The 20,205-nt window shown below is 40.0% G+C and overlaps 1 protein-coding gene and 1 pseudogene across 1 annotated transcript; both read left to right on the top strand.

Annotated features, from left to right (window-relative positions):
- Positions 1-9,583: 9,583 nt before the first annotated feature.
- On the top strand, positions 9,584-10,591 carry LOC103698605 (dehydration-responsive element-binding protein 1C-like). Its single transcript, XM_008780635.4, has one exon. The coding sequence runs from the start codon at positions 9,651-9,653 to the stop codon at positions 10,350-10,352; it is 702 nt and encodes a 233-aa protein (XP_008778857.1). The 5' UTR covers positions 9,584-9,650; the 3' UTR covers positions 10,353-10,591.
- A 1,973-nt stretch (positions 10,592-12,564) lies between these two features.
- Positions 12,565-15,197, top strand: LOC103698607 (annotated as a pseudogene).
- The last annotated feature ends 5,008 nt before the right edge of the window (positions 15,198-20,205 follow it).

The raw sequence follows: 20,205 nt of genomic DNA, 5'->3' as shown, positions 1-20,205 counted from the left end.
ATGCAATCATAGATCATGCTGTTGGCAAAATCCCTGCAAGTAAAAGTAATCAAGGGCAAGGGCAAAGGCAAGAAAAGGTTGGTACAGTTCGTACCTACAGCCCATAGTCAATCCAGTTCGAAACCGAGTTGACTCGGTAGGAACCGACCGATTCGCACCGAGTCTGCATCAAACTGGTCAGTTTCGGTCCGAAAATAATCGGTTCCGGTCCGAAAAGGACTGGTTCTGGCCAATCTCTTTGCGGTTCTGAAAAAGATCTGTTTCAACTTATGCTCTCTAATCTAACTAAAGATGTTAGATGATCGATATAGACATAGAAAATTGCAACCATCTTTTGAGATATGATATGATAGAAGATGAAAGATTTAGGACCTTGCTACCCAACTTAAATACCTATCAAAATTATAAACTAGAACCAACGACTGTTAGTTGGCAGCTCATGCAAATTCATATCAAAACTTTCCCAAAAGTTCCCTTTATTTCCCATTATTACAAAATTATGCCTTAGTGTATGCTCCTTACAAGCCATTCTTGAAATATGTTCTTTCACATGCTTTTATTAGATCTTATGCTCATCTTAAACAGCTTATATTGTAGTCAAATGTTGCACAGTTATGACAGATGTCAAATAGACAATGCTCCAATGCACCACAACATACAGGAATAAAGAGAACACAGGGAAATAAAATTCCAAACAAGCAAACAAAGATGAAACTGTTACGAAAAGAATAGAGGGTAAGAAAGAACTTATCGGTTGAGACGTGATGTTATTGTCCCCCCTGCACGTGATGACCGAGCGCGACGCGCTTGGTTAACCCGTTTCCGGATCAAATCTGCCAATTTTGCCTTGGGCCTCCATTGGGCTTGTACCCGCATGGGCTACTTACTTTTTATGCTTCACCATAAAAGGTTGAAGGCTATATAAAGGTCATTTGAGTTTTACCTCTTTCCAATGTGAGACTAAAAAAAGTACACAAGAGAAAAAAAAGACTTGGAATTTTGAAATACTTCAACAGAAACATCATGCTTCAAAATTTCCACTCTGTGGGATCTAAAAACACAACCTATGACTGTGGCAATCATGGTGCAATATCTTATCCAAAAACTAGTCCTACGTGCCCTGAAAACCCATCCCATATCACATCTGAAAAGAGAACTCTGGTTTATCTTACAATTCCTATATAAAAAACCAAATGAAAATCCTGGTAATCATTTTAAATTCCTGAACATGCCGAGAGTTGCATGAAAGAAGTAAGGCTTAGATGCAAAAGATAGCATGGCAGAATCAGCCAAACAGAAATAACCACAAAATGAACAGTAAAATTTTTGCAAGTCTCAATTTGGAAACTAAAATAACAATCTTGGGGCAGAGATTAATGCTAATATGCAACATCCAAAGCGCTGGTAATAGCAAAACTACCACTAAAATAGAGAGAGAAACTCACAGGAGGGGCAGCTGCTGATGCTGGTTCCTCTCGATATTCTATCGGCGGCATTCAATGGTGCAGGGGAGGAGGAGAAGGCTACCAGGCTGGTGATATGATGCATCTGACAGTCTTTCAGACCTTTCTTCCTATTAATTGTTACTATAATTAAAATCCAAATTCTAGGTAACAGGTGTTTAAAAGTGATTGTTATTCATCAATACTCATGATTCATGAAAGTATAATCAAAAGGAATAAAACCGGTAACACACCTACCAAGCAAAAATAGTTATAAATTAACAGCCATAGGATGCTTAAATTGAACATGAGCATAAATCCTTGCACCACTGCCCGCAGATATGATGCAATTGCACCACTGCCCGCAGATATGATGCAAAGCAGCTCTGTGTTTCTTGAAATCTTCAAATTAAAGTAATGATTGGTGTGAGGATCCGTGAGCGAGTGTGTTTAGCGCCATATTGGTTATTCGCTGGATAAATCTTGGATACTTATATAGGATCAAGAAACCTAAATAATACCTTCTAGCTAGCATTTTTGCGTAAAGTTTTGGGTTGCTGCAAATGATATCAGAGCAGACCCGTCCACATAACCTATATGAAGTAGGGGACACTGCATCATGGATCTATTGGAGCTGACCACGAGCCAATCATGATGCTTGTAATTAGATTTGAATGGATTTGAACCCTTAGCTCGACGAGGACATCAATACTTAGATGGAGAGAGTATGTGAGGATCCGTGTAGGCATGTGCTTAGTCTCATATCGATTATTTGTCGGGTAGATCTTGAATACTTATATATGATCAAGAAATTCAAATAATGCATTCCGGACTTTGAAGGATCATGCAACGCACTCCACTTTGGTATGAGTCTTCTTTCACATGATCGCTTCCTATCTTTAGATTCGCTTTTCCTTGATAATAGCAGTCAGATCACCAGTCTTTTGACATCTTTGAAGATACTGAACATAGTTGAATGAATTTTACAGCATTTGACATAATCAAATGGTTTTTGGCGCAACACAATGTATGAGTTTTCCTTTTGAACCAGGGTTAAAAACCATTGAATAATACAGAGCATTTAACTAGAGTGATAGCATTGATATTGCTACAAACGATCCGTGCATCAACAATCCATGAAATATTACTGAAATTTTCTGACATGAGATAAGAGCATGATAAAGCCCAGGGTCATCTTAATGTTGCTTAAAGGATTAGAAAAAGGAAGATGTTGAAACAAAATATGCAAAGACAACTTTTTCTGCCATAAGTATTTCTAAAATTATTGATCAACAATTTATACAGGGAAGAGTGAAAAAAATAGAAGGCCAAACAACGCTCGTGTATAACATGAGGCTGCCATTTTGGTAATAAAAAGTTAGAAAAGAATCAAGAATTCAGGATTAAACCTCCTCAAGAGCAGGGGTGCTTTTGTTGCTCTGTTTCTAGTCCGATGAACCCAAGTGGGAGGATTGGAGGAGGATGTCATGTGAGAAACATGTGAAATTTTTAATAATAGGGTTAAAGAGTGAGGAGACATGATTCAAACTTAGGACCTTCGTGCTAATACCATGTTAAAATCACCACTTGTCCCAAAAACTTAAACTTATAGAATAAGGTAGATTTATTTATGAATTTTATATTTTCTTACATAAAAAAGGGTTTGCAGCTGCTTATTAGCAGCACAAATTTATTATATATTGCTATGACAAATATCACATCTACCCACTGTACATGACAACAAAAAATTATAAGATGCCAGACAAAATTTAAATTAGCAACATTTTTTTATATATATGCTGATAAAAAAAATATTGTTGTTTCCATAAATTGATGTAGTATATAGATAGAAATTTGACTATTCGACTAATATATATATATATATATATATATATATATATATATATATATATCCATATTCGTATCCCTCAAAGAAAAATAGATATGAATATAGATAGATAACTATCTGATTCGTATCCGAATATCCGATTCTATTTGTAACTCTATTTAATTTTATATAGCACTTATGAATTTTAAGAAAAATAAATGACCATATTAATATGCTATTGACTTGATTAATCATTCATTTAGTAATATTTTTGAGTTTGTGGTCATAAAGTTTAATTATCCGATTTGTTTCGATATTTATATCCATACTTTCAGTATCCAATTTGTATTCATATCTGACTAACATCTATATCTATATTAGTCAAAAAAAAAAGGATATAGATATACTAGTATCCGATCCATTTTCAGCCCTCCTTGTTGGCACATATAACATATTTTTCTATTATCAAATGGTTAAGAAAACGTTTTCATAGCAAAACAGATAACTTGATTTTATCTAATCTGCAGCATGAAAAGGAGATTTTTGTCACTATCATTCAGCAATTGGGATGGAAATGGATCCTGCTTTTCCTTTAGGAAAGGTTATTTTACATTACACAGTGACAGTAGCAGCTAGCCAGCCAGCCCTATCAGTGCACAAAATGTCCATCCCCAAAAGCAGGCCTTATTGGTTAACCAAAAAATAAAAAGCAGGCCTTATTATGCGTGTGGTACCGCCAAAAGTAGCTAGCCAAACCGATGCCTTATTGATTAGCTCCCTCGTGACTCGAAAAGAGAGGAAAATGGATACAAAGTGGAGCATTTCATGTAGGAGAGTGTCATTAGTTGCAAATCTTTTTTTCTTAGGACTTTGTTTAAAACAAAATCTAACAAACATTGAAAGTTATGTAGGTTTGGAGTAGAGTAGATCATAGGCCAAACTTGGACACAAAAAATATCAAATTTTCAAGAGGCCCAGCCTGAACCTGACTAAAACTAACTATAGATCGAGTTTGAAGCATCCATATATTTTTCATGCACCATGTAGCAATAAGAATTCTCTCCATCTTTAGCTGTGTTCCACCATAGAGATCCATAAAATTAAGCAGCTTTTACAACATAAAACATGCGAAGTTACTAGATATCTTTTTTTTTTTTTTATAAACAAAAAAACTGCTAACTTTGTTCATTTGTTTTTATTTTTAATATATGTTTAAGTGAATAACTGCAACTCTTCTTAATTTCTCTATACATTTTTTTTGGTTTATTCTTTTATTTATGGCTAGATTTTTTATGTGCAATAGGTTTGTAGCTGGCCACTTTGAGTTGGAATAAAAATTCATGATTTCTTAACATGCAATTATTTAGACCACCCTAATTCAACGTATATATGTTGCTTTAGTTACTGTTCCGTTTATTAGGTTAGATTTTTAACATACAATTTTATTTCTTTGCTTGCATATCAGTAAAGGGTGGGCACCGACTACCAAGAAACGAGAGCATCAGGGATGGTAGTTATCATGGATAAGGGAAAGGGTGATTGAGGTGTGGGCAATATGAACTTGATGTTTTATATATTAAATAAACTATAGTATCAGTTATATAAAGAAATTTTTGTTATTTATCAATGGGTTGCTTTTGCTTTTGGTAACAAACGATGGATTAATTTTGGTCAATTTTAGATCAACTGGCCCCCAAACTTTACTTTTATATAATTTTAAATTTTTATAATAATAATAATAATAATATAAATTTTAACAAAAAATATTTACTTTAAAGTAAAGTAAACTATCTAGCACGAAGTATAGGCATAAAGTTAGAAGCAATTAAGCATTAAAAAGATGCAAAAGAACCATATATATATATATATATATATATATATATATATATATATATATATATATATATATATATATATATATATGTATGTATGTAAGTATCTATATGTATATGTGTGTGTAGCTATCATGCATGAAGTGAGTAATTGAGCAAGTTGAAAACCAGTGATTTAGGAGGTAAAGAGGATTTTTGCCTGAATTTGTATAAGTGCCATGCTATACCATACTGGTAAGATGCTGGTATAGAACTGACACCCAAGATGTAGAATCATAGTTAAAACAAATTATCTATGCAAGCGTAGGGGTGTAAATGGATCGGGTTGGATCGAGTCATAAGTAACCCAACCCAACCTGGTTCCTTATTTGGGTCTTAATGTTTGACCTAGACCCAACCCAATAGAAGATCAGGTCGGGCCATAGCTAAAATTTTTGACCCAACGGGTCATTCAGGTCAGATCCATTTATAACTTGGCCTCAACCCAAAAAATGCAGCTCCAGGTCGGGTCCGGGTCGAATCCCTATATTTGTCATTCCACGTACTTGGTTTCTTTTACAATGAGTAAAAACTGAAAACTACAAAAAGAAGTTTATGCAAGACCATACATGTAAAAGTGCCTAAGTATCAAGAATTGATGCCATTCCAAACTAATCTAAAAAAGACAGGTTCGACCTTATTAGCTTCAAGAAAAATTTTTTATTCATGTATGCAAGTAAACAAGAATTGCATCTATGCTAATCCTTTTTACTCAGCAGTGATATCCCCTAAATTTGTTAAGCATCTACTATTATTTTTTCTAAATATACTACTAGAAAAATATACATGGGCCAAGATAAGGAATATAATTTTGATAATGATATGTGACAAAGTTCAACGGCTGCAAAGGACTCATCATGAACCCATCTTCTTCCATATGGCAAAATTAACTCTATTTTGTCTTCATTAGTGTGAACTTCCTTCTTAAGGGAACAACATGTCCATTTAATGCAACCAACCTAAGCCTTAATATAAAATTCATGCCATTTGAGAGTACACAAAAGACAATCTCTTCTATTCTCATCCTCAAACACAAAAAAAAAATTAGAGGAATAGAGAGTTAGAGACCCTTAAGCACCCCTACGGACCCTAATGGTGTACCGAGTTCGGGTTGGGTCGGGTCATAGAGTAGGAAACCCAAAATTTTCTCAAAAATCAAACGAGTCGGGTTAGTAAACCCAGATCTGACCCGAAAAATGGAATATGTCCCATTTTAGATTCCGACCTGACCGCATGGGTCCTTTAAAATGGATCAAATCGAGTCTAATGGGTCAACCCGATTCATTGCAACCTTATATAAGAGACAATATTTTTTCATTCAAGAAATTTCTTTGGCTCTAAAAAATTAGTACATTATAAATCACCTTTAGAGAGGAACACTATATATATATATATTAGGATCGTGCAACATCAAGCTCCAACCTTTGCTTGAATATTTTTCTATCTATTGTTTCCTCCCTTCTTTTTTTTTTTTTTTTTGGTACAACGATAGTTCATGTCAGCCTAGCATAATACTACCCTTAGCATCAATAGAAAGAAGGCTACATAAAGAAAAGAGGACAGAGTCGGACTCAGTTTAAAGAACCTCTCCTAAATGGTGAGTAGCAAAGGAAGCGACTCAGTCTGCAGCCCTATTCGCCTTCTGAAACGCATGGACAACCTGAATTGAACGACAACCCGTCACTAAGCTCTGGATGTCCCTGAGAATAGGGTGGCCATCTCCCTAGAGCCCAACCTCCCGAATCCACTCAGTCACCGTAGAATAATCTCCCTCCAAGATGAGGCTGTCTGCCCCTAGGCTCCTCCTCGTATAGGTGGCTCCCTCCCATGCTGCCCTAAGCTCGGCTCTAATAGCCGTCATATCACCGGTGCGTCGCTCGTCTGCGCGACTAGTATGAAAGCATGATCCCGAATCACAAACCCAGTCCTTCTCTATCTCCTTCTGTCGAAGTACTACCGTCAAAGTTCACTTTGAGGTAGCCAGGGGTTGGAGGTTCCCAAGAAACAAGAGTCATTTGGGGCGCTGTAGCAGCAAAGTGGAAACCTCAAATGTTCCTAGCCAATCTCGGTGGGAATCTCAGAGTCACTTAGGGTTTCCTCCTTTCTTTAAATCTTTCATTGGATGTATAATTTATTTACGGATAATAAATTTCGAGACCGGGTTTACTGCCCTCACCCAGCCTGTCATCTGGACAAACAAATAAAATATAGAGATAACAAGTCACGGGGGAGCCTCGTGGCATCCATCAGATAGAAAGAATAAAAGAAATAATAAAAGAACGATGGGATCTTAGATTCTACCATCCAAGTTTCTATTGATACTTGGCCATTCCTAGGTCTGTGGAAAAAGTGATGCTCAAATCATAAAAAAACTTCATAAAGCTAGCAAAAGGTCCACCAACTCCGGAGTTCATCGTTCAATGATCACCAGTCAAAGATACTTCAGTCCTTCAAAGGTATGCACCGCCCATCCCTTGTCCTGCCCTTAAAACTAAGAGGCCCTATCCAAAATCTTCGGCCACCAAATCCACCATGGCGTCAACTGCCTCCTTCCAAACACCAACCAGCCTCCTATTCTAACATGTCATCATCTCATTGGTAAACAAATTGGTTATCCCAGAGCAGACCAATCACAGACTGGCAGATACAAGAACAGAGACCAGTTGCTGTCCAAGAATAGACAGCTAATCCGTGGGCTCTGCCCTTGTTTGGGTGGAGAAGGACAGTTGCTGGATTCGGCCGTTGGAATCAGGATATAAGAAGTTTAAAGAAATAGGAGAGCCGGAGGAAGGTTCATACTAAGTTATCGGTCGGTGAGTTGTCGGGATTCGGGGCCCAGCTTTTCTCCCGCTCACCGCCCACAAAAACGCGTAAACGCGGGAGGAGCCCAACGGACTCCAACTGTCAAAAACGTGGCTAAATCCGTCTGGAATCTAAGGGGGCACGAAGCAAGCCGGGGGTGGGGCGATACGATAACGGTGGGGGGGTCAACTGTCGGAAAAAGTCGGCTTTTTTGTCTGCGTGACACGTAGCCACTGGTCGCAGCTTCGCGGGAATTGCCGATGGATTGAGGATTTGTTGGCGTTTCACACCGAAATTTTTTGTGCTAATTTAGTGAATAGATTAATTTTTTGGAATTTAGATGCCATTGGTATATACTAGAAGTACAAGTCCAGCACAAAGCAATCATGTTATTGAAATGGATTAGGGTTTGATCCTTTACCTAAAGCCAATTCTAGTGGTATGTAAGTCAAATTAAACTCAGGTCTAAGCTAATTAACATTAGCCCTTTGCAGATTTATGCATATAAAATATAGGTTCAGCTATATCATGTCTATTTGGTCATAAATCCACTTCAAGACGCTATGCAAAAAGTCTTTGGCATCCAAAGGAGATGATAAGAGCTATCCAGGATAGGTAGGATTACCATAATGTCATTGTGTAGGCAATCCACGAGCCTAATTAATTAAGATATTATATGTCAGCCAAATTTCAATGAGAATTATTTCTTAATATATTATTATATATGATTAGACAAGACGAGCTTCTCTTCACACTATGGAACTAAATTTATGCGAAGAAATCATACCCTACACCATATATACTATATCAACGATGCATTATTAGAACAAACTAAGATGAGATGAGAAGTGTAGCAATCCAAGACCAGTGCATGAGAAATAAAATTTATAAAAACAAGACAAGATATGTGGTATGATGCACCGCTGCGTAGTGAAGGATATAATTTGTCGTTTGTGTTTCTCCGACTTATTGCTATTTCGTTTCGGCTTTTTATCTATATAGCGGTTAATGAAAACATCCAAAGTTCAAAATTTTTTATTAGAAATAAAATAATTTTAAGTGCCATGTTCTGATTTATTAGTAAAATATCAGCTGTCACGGTGCGTCACGGTGCTGAAATGAGATCTGACCGTTACCTTTTGGCAGAATTTGAAAGTAACCAATCCGCCCTCTTTGGTCAAAATCAATCCCCCTCCCGTCCATGCTAACGCCAGCGCAGCGTTTCCCAAAACCGCCAAAACATTTCTTGAACCAGAAAGAAGGTTCGCCTCCTTCATCCGGACTCGCCACGTGCCAGTCCCCATAATTAAAATATAAAAATAATTAAAATAAGAACTAGGTTCTTTGCGCTAGGCACAGCTCTTAAAGCATCCAGAACCACTTAAATCACCGCCTGCACATATCGCAAAGCGAACAACGCGCGATTCAACGGTGGATTCGCGCGAAGGAAGGATTCCCGTTCCTTCGCGCGAAAGATAGAAGCCCTGTCCTCCCCTCTCGATTTCTCGATGGATGGACAGCTGTCCCCGCCCACCGGCATCCTCCCGGTTCCACCCCGTCCGCTCCGTGTGCCGCGTTTGACCCCGCCCTCGCTTCCAATACTTATCGTCCACCTCTTTGTTCCCTCTTTATCTCCAGCTCACTCCACTCCTCCTATATAAACTCTACTCTGCTTACGATTTGGAAACCAAGTGATCCAAGTATTCAATGGAGTTCTTCGTCAGTGACTCGAATTCGCCGTCGACGTCCGCGGAATATGAGTTTGCCACAGTGTCGTCGACGCCGCCAAAGCGGCCGGCCGGGCGCACCAAGTTCAGGGAGACGAGGCACCCGGTGTACAAGGGAGTCCGGAGGCGGGGACCGGCCGGGAGGTGGGTGTGCGAGGTCCGCGAGCCGAACAAGAAGTCGCGGATTTGGCTGGGGACTTTCCCGACCGCCGAGATGGCGGCGCGGGCCCACGACGTCGCCGCTATTGCGCTGCGCGGCCGCTCGGCCTGCTTGAACTTCGCCGACTCTGCTTGGCTGCTTCCTGCGCTTCCTCGGTTCTCCACCACCAAGGACATCCAGCGGGCCGCCGTTGAAGCCGCTGAGGCTTTCCGACCCTCGCCGGAGTCGGATAACGCCGCTGCTTCCAGCACCGCTGCAGCTCGGATGGAGAGCTCGTCGGAGGCGCCGGCGATGCCGAAGCAATTGCCCGAGGGGCCTAGCGGCGGCTTCGGCGTCGGTGGGGTCGATGTTATGTTTCACGACGACATCGAATTGGAGATGTACGGCTACTACTGCACCAGTATGGCGGAAGCCTTGATTGTCGAGCCGCCGCCGCCGCCGGCGGCCGCCGGAGGCGGAGGGAATTATTGGGATGAGATGGACGGTGGTGCTGACATGTCTCTGTGGAGCTACTCCTTTTGATGGTGATGTGGCGTTTCATGTACATTAGTTTCCTATCTAGGGTTAGAAAGGGATGAAGGCTTACCTTTTATTTTTTTCAACTGGGATTTGGGACCACTAGTTGCTAGTTTTAGAGAAATAACTCAAATAGGTTGTTAGTCTTTATACCCCTTCATGCTATTAAGTAGAAAAGGTTGTAACATGATCATTTTAATTGACTCATTATAATGATAAACATTCTTATTTGATAGTTTTATGGCTGTTTGATTTGTCCAAAAAAGTTGAGGACCTGAAAAGGGGCTTCTCTTATGAATCCAGTAGTTCTCTTTTTTGTGATTATTATAATCAATAGTCACCATGACTTATAAAAGCATGGCTGATACAACAGTATCCAAACCTTCCATTGACCACATGATCACCCCCAAATGAATGATTAGGGATGATAAAATAGTCAATTAAGGAATAGTTGCTGCCAAAATCTGATTTGGAGATCTGAGGAACGCTACTCAATCTGCACCGAGCCAAAGGAGACAGGAGATTGCCGGAGCTAATCTGGTCGGAGACCCTCCGATGCTGGAATAGAGAGAGCGAAGAGAGCATTGTGTGATATTGTATTGTTGTTATTGAGTGTTTCCATAATTTTATTATCATTTTGACGAGCAAGTAGGTATGAATATATAAAGAACTACAAATTTTACTGCAATTTTATGCAGGTCTGGGACTTTTCTTGGGCATACTGCAAGTGTGGAAGATTTACAAGTGTGTTTTCTACCGGGAAAGCAGAGTTTGAGTTTTTTGATTTAAATTTCTAGCTTCCGATGTTCTATCAATTTGAAAAACTTGGTGCCTTTTCAATTCATGATCTTAGATCGATCAAGGTAATATTATGGCATCTTTTCTAGTCCTCCAGATTTTTCAAATTGAGTTCTGTTCCTGTTTACCGAGTCTAAGAATAATCTGCCAACTAGTCTAATTTTTCAATACCTTCATTGTTTTTGATCTCGTGCTTTTCCAGAGATGAAACAACAAGCTTAACAATACATTATCTTCAGTTCTGACATTCTGATTTCTGAATATTCTTTATTAGATTCTCTTAGCAGATGCACTTGTTTGATCAATCAACTGTATAATATACTTCAGGTAGACTATTTTTAGAAAAGAGATGACTCACAGCTGCACAGAGCATTATAGAATCAAATATATAGTATTGTTAAGCATGGGATTTTTTTTTTGGAAAACAATTAAGAAACATGTCAGACTGTTCAAAATGTTCAAGTATCAATAAAGATAACAGGGTACAAGAGGGACAATGTTTCCGAGATATGAAGAAAAATGTGCTGGCTGCTTACAAACATTTGAAGAAATTTTAGACATTTTTTTGCTATGAAATCACCACTCAGAAAATTAGCTAGAGAAAAAAAAAGCATGGGTAATTCAAATTTCATCCAATTTCAGATCATTTTGTGGAAATGCTTCATGTGGAATGTTATTTTGCTTTACTACTTTTTAAATTCTTTGGTCACCCCTTACCCCTTTGACTCTTGATTTCATCAGGGAGTCATGCTGTTCCTTTTGTTTCTCAAGACTGCCTTTAGCTTCTTTTTACAATGTCCAATGTTCATTTTTATAGTCTATTTTTTACATTGCATTATGTAATTTCTCTCTTTTAACCATAGTCTTGACTATAAGTTTATAAAAATGTTTTATGTATGAAGTTCTGAGTGAATTTCCTTTTGCTAAAGGTGTGCTTTAGTTTCCAAATTTCAGCTAATTCATGGCTGGAGGAATTCTTCTGTATGCATTTCATATTTTCTGCAGGCTTTTCTCCTCTTTTTGATCTAATTGCAAAGGAATGCCTTCAACTTTGGAGAGTTGTTTAATATTTCAGCATTTTAATTATCAATGGACATTTAATGGATGAAGAAAAAACTTCCTTAATATGTTAAGTTTGTTCTCGACTCACGATTTGTCACAATAAAATTCGTAGTTACCAACACTGAATCATACAGAGATTGTTAAATTCTTGGACCACTTTCATTGCCTTGTAGATGCGAAGATACCTAGGGCATCATTCTTATCATTTTTCAGTAAAGAGACAACTTGCCCATATGTTTGGTAGTAGATGATGATGCAAGCATACAATTCTGTTCTTTTCCTTCTGTTTTTTTAAATAAATTCTTCCATATGATGCTTTTAAATGAATCTACATCTTCAGGTACTTCATAGTTGGTCGATGGATCGTCTTGATTTTCCCGTAGAAGCTCCTGTGAATCTTGTCTACATGTGTACTCTTGAGCAACTGGCTATATGTACAATCCATTCCCATGAAGAAGCTCCTGTAATCGATGTTGTCATTACCGCAACTATTTCGTCTATGCTCGGGACAATCCAGTCTTGTATGGTCACAGATTTATTCATTTGGTTACCTTATCGCAAATTGAACTAATAACTTATCACTTAGACCCAGAATTCTCCTTGTCAACCTTGTGCTGCTATAGTCCATTTTACATTTCGATTCACTTTCATTGGAAATGAAAGCCTCCTATACTGCTGTTACTGCTTTCATGGATAATTCATAATGATGTTATGGAATTATGTAAATGGTATTTGGTCATCATAGTCAGTCCTTTTATCTTTGCAATCATTCTTGTTTGTTTTCAGCTTGAAAACCTTAATGATGGATTGCAGTTGAATTATGCAATGGAATTGGTCCTCCTCCCTATTTTCCTTTTTTTGGCCCTTTTATAGCATTTCTTTAAACCCCCATCCCCTCCCTTATAGGTTTTCTTCCATGAGTGCAGTTGGAAAGCTTCAATTTTTATGATACTTATTATCAGATACCTTTTATCGCTCTTTTCTTCTACATGCATGAGCCTATAGTTTGTTCATATTAAGCCTTTCTCTGTTTTTCTTCATTTATCCTGTCTCTTTTCTTGCTTGTACTCATACAACTTCTTATTCTCTCCTCTTCTTCTTCTCATTAAGTATTCCTTTCAATTGTTCAAACCTACAAGTAAAGCTGGAAAGTTTCAATATCTGAGTTCTGGGTTATATTCTCTACATGTTCACATTACTGTTTTTCCTCTATTTTTTCTTAATTTTCTTGTCTCTTTTCTTGATTTGTTCTTTACAAGAGAGTTTTTGTGCACTACTGCTTCTTGGCAATGTATCTTTGTGTTCTTTGTTTTGTTAAGGATTTGATCATTTTGCCACTTACACCTAATCTGCTCTATTTTCTTGTGCCTATGTTTCAGGAATACGTCTACAATCGTTTGCAATTCAGGTGCTACGCTTTGAACTCATGGCCTCTGTCTTGTTCCTGTCTATTGGCTTTAGATTTTGTTCTTAATTTTTTTGGAGTTCTGCTGTTGTTGTGTTGCAGTTATGGATGGTACTTCACCTTTGTGCAGGGTTTTGTCTATCAGGGGCTCATACACCTACAGGGCTTCACCATGAAGCAGATGGTGAACCCATGGGAGGCCTACGTGAAGCTATCAGCTGCTCTAATGGGATCGCACGGCCTCACGAAGGGGTCCCTGGCCTTCTTGAACTACCCAGCTCAGCTTATGTTCAAATCTACTAAGGTTCGGTCTGCAACTCCTTGACATTCCCACTAGCTTCTTTTCTGAACCAATCCATTTTAGTTTTCCAGTTAGCACTGAATTTTTGCTTCCTTGCATGTTTAATCTATTTAAAGTACTTGAGATTGCGTGATAATGATCATTGTGTTCCTCTTTTTTTTTTTTAATCAAAACCTTTTGGATGCCATCGTGTTTTTAAAAATTTGATACTTCTGATAGTTTCTTCATAATTTTTCACTTAATAACATTTAGTAACATATAATATGTAACAACTCAGGACCTCATCCAAAATTGCTAGCCGGAAGGTATTTTTTGGATTTCTTGATTTTGTATAAGTATCCAAGATCTACTCGGTGAATAACGCACGAGTCCTTATATATTCTCTCTATTCAAGCCCCGACATCTTCGTCAAGCCAAGGATTTGAATCCATTCAAATCTAATCACAAACACCACGATCAGCTTGTGGTTAGGCCCAATAGATCCATGCTGCAATGTCCTCTAGTCCATAGGTTATGGGTCAGGTCCGTTCTAATACCATTGTGTAACAACCTAGGACCTCACCTAAAATGGCTAGCCAGAGGCTATTATTTGGGTTCTTTGAACCTGTATAAGTAGCCAAGATCTATCCAGCAAATAACCGATGTAGGACTAAATACATACCCGCATAAGTCCTTACATAATATCTCTTATTTTCTGAGCTCTTTGGGAACTTAGGTGCTACTAATGATGATAATGTGAGCCTTCATTCCTGGCCTTCGGCGTAAATATTCAGTGCATGAATACATTTCTGCAGTCCTTCTTGTCATGGATCTCATCCTCTTCACCTTGGCTGATGCCCAAACAACGCCAAACTTTAGCGTTATTGGTGTGGTGATGGTATCTGGAGCTCTTGTCATGGACTCCTTTGTTGGTAATCTCCAGGAGGCAATCTTTACCATGAATCCTGAAACCACCCAGGTGCTTCACATTTTTTCCGTTCTATCCTATTCAATTGTTGATGGCATTCTTGGCATGCATGTGGTGTTTTTGGTAGCTACTTTTCTTTTTTAATCTGAAATGTTCATAACAAGAGTATGAACCTTTGTTCTAGATGGAGATGCTCTTCTGCTCTACAGTTCTTGGCCTACCTTTCATGATTTCTCCCATGGTTTTAATTGGGGGGCGCTTTTTTTTTTTTTGGTACAACAGCGGCTCACATGTAATGTTTGTGAATGCGGCTAACAAAATCAGAAAGCACAATTCTACATAGACACTTTGGCACCTGCCTGTGATCTACCTAAGTGAAGCCTTCCGAGTGGTGAGCTGCATAGGAGGCTATCCAGTCGGCCGCCCCATTCGCCTCTCGGTAGACGTGCGAAGCCTGATGGGAGGCGCACTTCTTCAATAGTCCATGAATATCGCGGAGCAGCGGCCGATCCTCGACTAAGTTGCCTCAGCCTCGGATCTACTCGATCACCATGGCCAAATCTCCCTCGAGCTGCTTGGTAAATCTACCCTGCTTCCTTTTTTTTATTTGTTTCTTTTTTTTCTTTTGGAAATTGATCATACAAATAGAGAAATTCTTTCATTCCTTTTGAAGGTGATTTATAAAGAATTATAAACCTTGTTAATATGATGGGCAAGTGCAAGTCCAATTTATATTCTTAGTTTTGTGTTACTAGGGTTTGTCAGAGCTTAAATTACACCAAAAAATAGTGGTGAATTTATAGGCCGAGTTGAGCCTTTCTGTGAGTTGTCAGAGCTTTAAGAATACAGTGAGCCATCACATCAGAGAGAGAGAGAGAGAGTTTCCATATACAGGTTAAGCCTAACTTTTAACAACCAAGGCACAGAAATCAGAGTCTAAGAAGCCATAGAAATATCACTCATTATGCTATTGTCAATAATTATGCAAGTAGTGCAATTTGAAACTTGCCTCGTTAGTCACTATCGCACCCTAAATTCAGAACATAACAGGTATCACATATCTAAAGAGCAGACCATACAAATATGCAAGACTATATAATTCTTCAATTCTCAAAAAATCAATTTAATAAAAATTCAATCAAATTATTCTCATAAATAAATATCCCAAAATTATTCAATATATATATATATATAAAACAAAATTTAAAAATTATTCTGTCAAATTTTCCAAAATTTATTTTACAAGAATATCAAAATATATAATATATTTTAGAACAATTATGATAATAATAATAGTATGCTTGATTTACTTAATCAAACATAAAATAGAGATCATAATCCATTTTAATAAACTGATTGGAATTTTGCAAAGGGTACTAGAAGATATACTTTGAAGCGTTACTTATCTCTTCTCGTTTCAAAATTTCACTTCAGTTAGATAGATCGGTTTCACCTATTCAATGTTATTAGAATACAATTAATTTTATCATTGTTTTAGAAGCAAAGCAAAGTTAAAAAAATAAGGAACTACTGGAGATATGACTTCATGCCCGACAAGGATGAAGGAGGATAGGGCTGGGCGGGCTGTAAGGAACAACAATCTGGTCGGTCTGATCTAGTTCATTCTATCCGATCAAAGTTCAAACCAAAGTACAAGTAACTCATAGCCTAGTAACCAGGATGGTAACCATCAGTTGGAAGACGGTGATAGGAGACCACCGACGGCTGGCGAATAATAGGGTGGCCAGTAATGGAAAAGGAGAAGACAGAAAAAGAAACGACTCAAAACATAGGAGATTTCGCCCTTTTGTCATTATATTCATGATCCCGTCGATGGGGCTCTGATGACAGTCGAGAGCAGCACAGGGGACATGTTCCCATTTCCGGCGACAAGTGCGAACAGTGGAGAAAGTAGGAAAAAGAAAATAAAAAGGATTTTTCGGATATGAAAACAGGGGATAAACAAGGATTGTTATCCTTGGATTATTCCAGTGAAATCTTGGTTGGTGGTGGGGTTATAATTGAGGAAGTAAAGGAAAAAATGATCAAGGTCCTTATTTAGGATTCTAGCAAGGTTTGGTTACAATTTTCGGCAGCCATAGTGGACTTAGACCATCAGCAATTAAGAAAAGAAAAGAGAGAGAGGGCAGTAGCTGCGGCGATCTTTGGTTATGGAAAGAACTGGAGGATTTGAGCTTTAAATGGAGTGGAGGTTAGGCTTCTCTAGCCTATAGCAAGTTCGTGGAGGAGGACTCTTCCACCTCTGTCCGTGTTCGAGCAAGGATCTACCCTGTTTGGATATGGGGTTGGGCCTTTGGGCCGTATATTTGATGCCAGGCCGGGTCAAAAGGCCGACTCCCACCTTGTACCACTGAGTCCCCTGATCAAAACCTCCTGGCACCACTGTCTCCTCTCCTACAGCATCAATTACAAATCACAAACTAAATTATTTAATATTTAAATATTCTAAACCATAATTCACATCTACTATGGGGTCCATCACCAGGTCCCCAAACATCTCAATCCCTCCAGATCTAGGGCAGTCGGGATAGCCCGACTCCCACCTTGTACCACTAGCCTACGTCGTCGCCAGCCATAGCCGCAGCCACGCCGCGACGATAATCGGTCCCGGTGAAGAGACCAAAAGAAGGGGTGGATGAGAGAGAAGGGTTCTTCCTCCACCTCTTCGGTCCAAGGGCATCAGCCAGGGTGGCTGTGCCCTCACCTTCCCACCCTCGGCCACCATTGGCCGAACCATCGCCGGCCGCCCCTGCTGCAGTCGTCGGCGATGGTGGCTAGCCAAGAGAAAGAGAGAAGAAGAGGTCTCCTCCTCTTCTTCTTCTTTTCTCTTCTCCTTCTTCTTCTTCTTCTTCTTCTTCTTCTTCTTCCACCGACACTGTCCCCTCCCCCTTCCTCCATTTCTTCCGAAGATCCACTGGTAGTGGCTCGGCCCCCACCCGACGGCAACCCTAGTGGCCCCCGACCGCTGCCGCTGTCGCCACCGGTGGCCAGCCGACGCGAGAGGGAGAGAAGAAGGAGGTGGAACCGTGTGGGACGCCCTCGGTCCACCATCCCCATCCCCACTAAAATCCTAGAAAATCCCTCTCCGACCCTCACACAGTCCCGATTCAACCCCCAATGCCATGGATACCGGCCAACCGGCGGCCGGCGGTGGCCAAAATTCACAAGGAACAGGCCGAAACAGGGGTACCCTGTTTCGGACTCTTCTCCGACGATTCTCCGGCGAAAACCCAATCCAACACCTCCCAAAATCCAGAAATGGAACACAAAGGAAGGAGCCACGCTTACCTCGGTCCGGCGGCGTGCTCCGGCGACCTTTCCGGCGAGAGATGGGTGGAAGAATCCGTGAGCAACCCGGATTAAAAATCACCGAAGAAAAGAGGAGGGCTTCCCCACGGCCGGCCGGATCTCGGGTCTCCGGCGCTCGGTCTCCTCCGGCGAGTCACCTCTCCAACGCCACCGCCACCGTCTTCCCTTGCCCCCCCTCCTTTCGTCCACCCCGATCGTGCCTAGGGCACGATCGTGATAAGGGGATGGGCCCGGTCTTTTCGGGCCGGCCCGTCCCCCTTTCCTTTTTTTTTGGGTTTTTACATTCTCCCCTCCTAAAAAAAAATTTCGTCCGCGAAATTAACGTACCTGGAATACCAAAGAGCTGAGGGTGTTTGGCTTTTATTTCTTCCTCGAGCTCCCAAGTGGCCTCTCTTTCTGAGTGATTGCTCCATTGCACCTTTACATAAGGAATAGTCCGACTTCGCAACACCTGATCCTTTCTATCCACAATCCGTACCGGGTACTCTTCATAAGTCAGATCCTCATGCAGACTTATAGGCTCAAAATCTACCATATGGTTCGGGTCCGGAATATATTTCCTCAGCATTGAAACATGAAATACATTATGCACACTTGATAAAGATGGTGGTAAAGCCAAACGATATGCCATTTCTCCAACTCTGTCCAAGATCTCGAACGGACCAACATACCTAGGGCTCAATTTGCCACGAATCCCGAACCTCATCACACCTTTAGTAGGAGATATTTTCAAGAAAACATGATCACCAACCTGAAACTCCAGTTCTCTTCTCCTATTGTCAGCATAACTCTTTTGTCTACTTTGAGCTATAAGGAGCCGTTCTCTAATCACCTGTATCTTATCCATAGTTTGCTGTATTATCTCTGGATCCAACACTTTTCTTTCTCCCACATCATCCCAACAAATTGGAGATCGGCATTTCCTGCCATACAGTGCCTCAAAAGGAGCCATCTGAATGCTGGCCTGATAACTATTGTTGTAGGCAAATTCAACCAGTGACAAATGACTATCCCATGCACCACCCAAATCCATGACACAAGCCCTTAACATATCCTCCAAGATCTGAATAGTGCGCTTCGACTGTCCATCAGTTTGTGGATGAAAAGCTGTACTGAAGTCCAGTCTTGTACCAAGAGCTTTATGAAGGCTCTTCCAAAATTGTGACACAAATCTAGTATCTCTGTCAGACACAATTGAAACTGGAATCCCGTGCAGCCGCACAATTTGCTCTATGTACATACTTGCCAATTTCTCCAAAGAAAAGCCAACTCTAAAAGGCAAGAAATGTGCCGACTTGGTCAGTCGGTCAACAATCACCCACACTGCATCATTACCTCGAGGAGTCTTAGGCAGAGCAGTCACAAAATCCATGGTGATATGCTCCCACTTCCACTGAGGAATGAGAAGAGACTGTAGTGGTCCAGCAGGCCTCTGATGCTCAGCTTTCACTTGCTGACACACTAAGCACTGTGCAACATATTGAGCTATATCTCGCTTCATGCCACTCCACCAAAAATTTTTCTTCAAGTCCCGGTACATTTTGGTACCACCTGGATGCACTGTATAAGCTGAGTTATGGGCCTCATCAAGAATCTCTTTCTTCATTTCTGGTACTTTTGGCACACATACCCTGTTTCCGAATCTTAAAGAGCCATCTTCATGCACTCGGAATTCTGACTGCACACCTGACTCTACTGTTTCTCTGATCTTCTGTAACTCTGGATCCTCTCTCTGAGACATCTTGATCTTTTCAATCAGAGTAGGCTGCACTGTGAGGGTAGCCAAATGTACCTTAGGATCATGTAGCCGTATCTCAATCCCTGATCTCTCCAAATCTAATAAAATATGCTTCTGTGTAGTGATTAATGCTGCCAGCCCACTTGAGGATTTTCTGCTCAAAGCATCAGCCACTACATTTGCTTTTCCCAGATGGTGACTAATAGTCAAGTCATAATCTTTCAGTAGTTCTAGCCATCTTCTTTGCCTCAAATTTAGCTCCTTCTGTGTGAAGATATACTTCAAACTCTTATGGTCTGTGAAAACCTCACAGTATTC

The sequence above is a fragment of the Phoenix dactylifera genome, chromosome 18 (genome assembly GCF_009389715.1).
Source record: "Phoenix dactylifera cultivar Barhee BC4 chromosome 18, palm_55x_up_171113_PBpolish2nd_filt_p, whole genome shotgun sequence".
Taxonomy (NCBI): domain Eukaryota; kingdom Viridiplantae; phylum Streptophyta; class Magnoliopsida; order Arecales; family Arecaceae; genus Phoenix; species Phoenix dactylifera.
Note: the sequence above shows the minus strand (reverse complement) of the source record. Positions and strands in the feature narration are given on the sequence as shown.

Excerpts from the sequence above, each read along its gene's own strand:
- LOC103698605 (XM_008780635.4), top strand. The coding sequence starts at position 9,651 with ATGGAGTTCTTCGTCAGTGACTCGAATTCGCCGTCGACGTCCGCGGAA.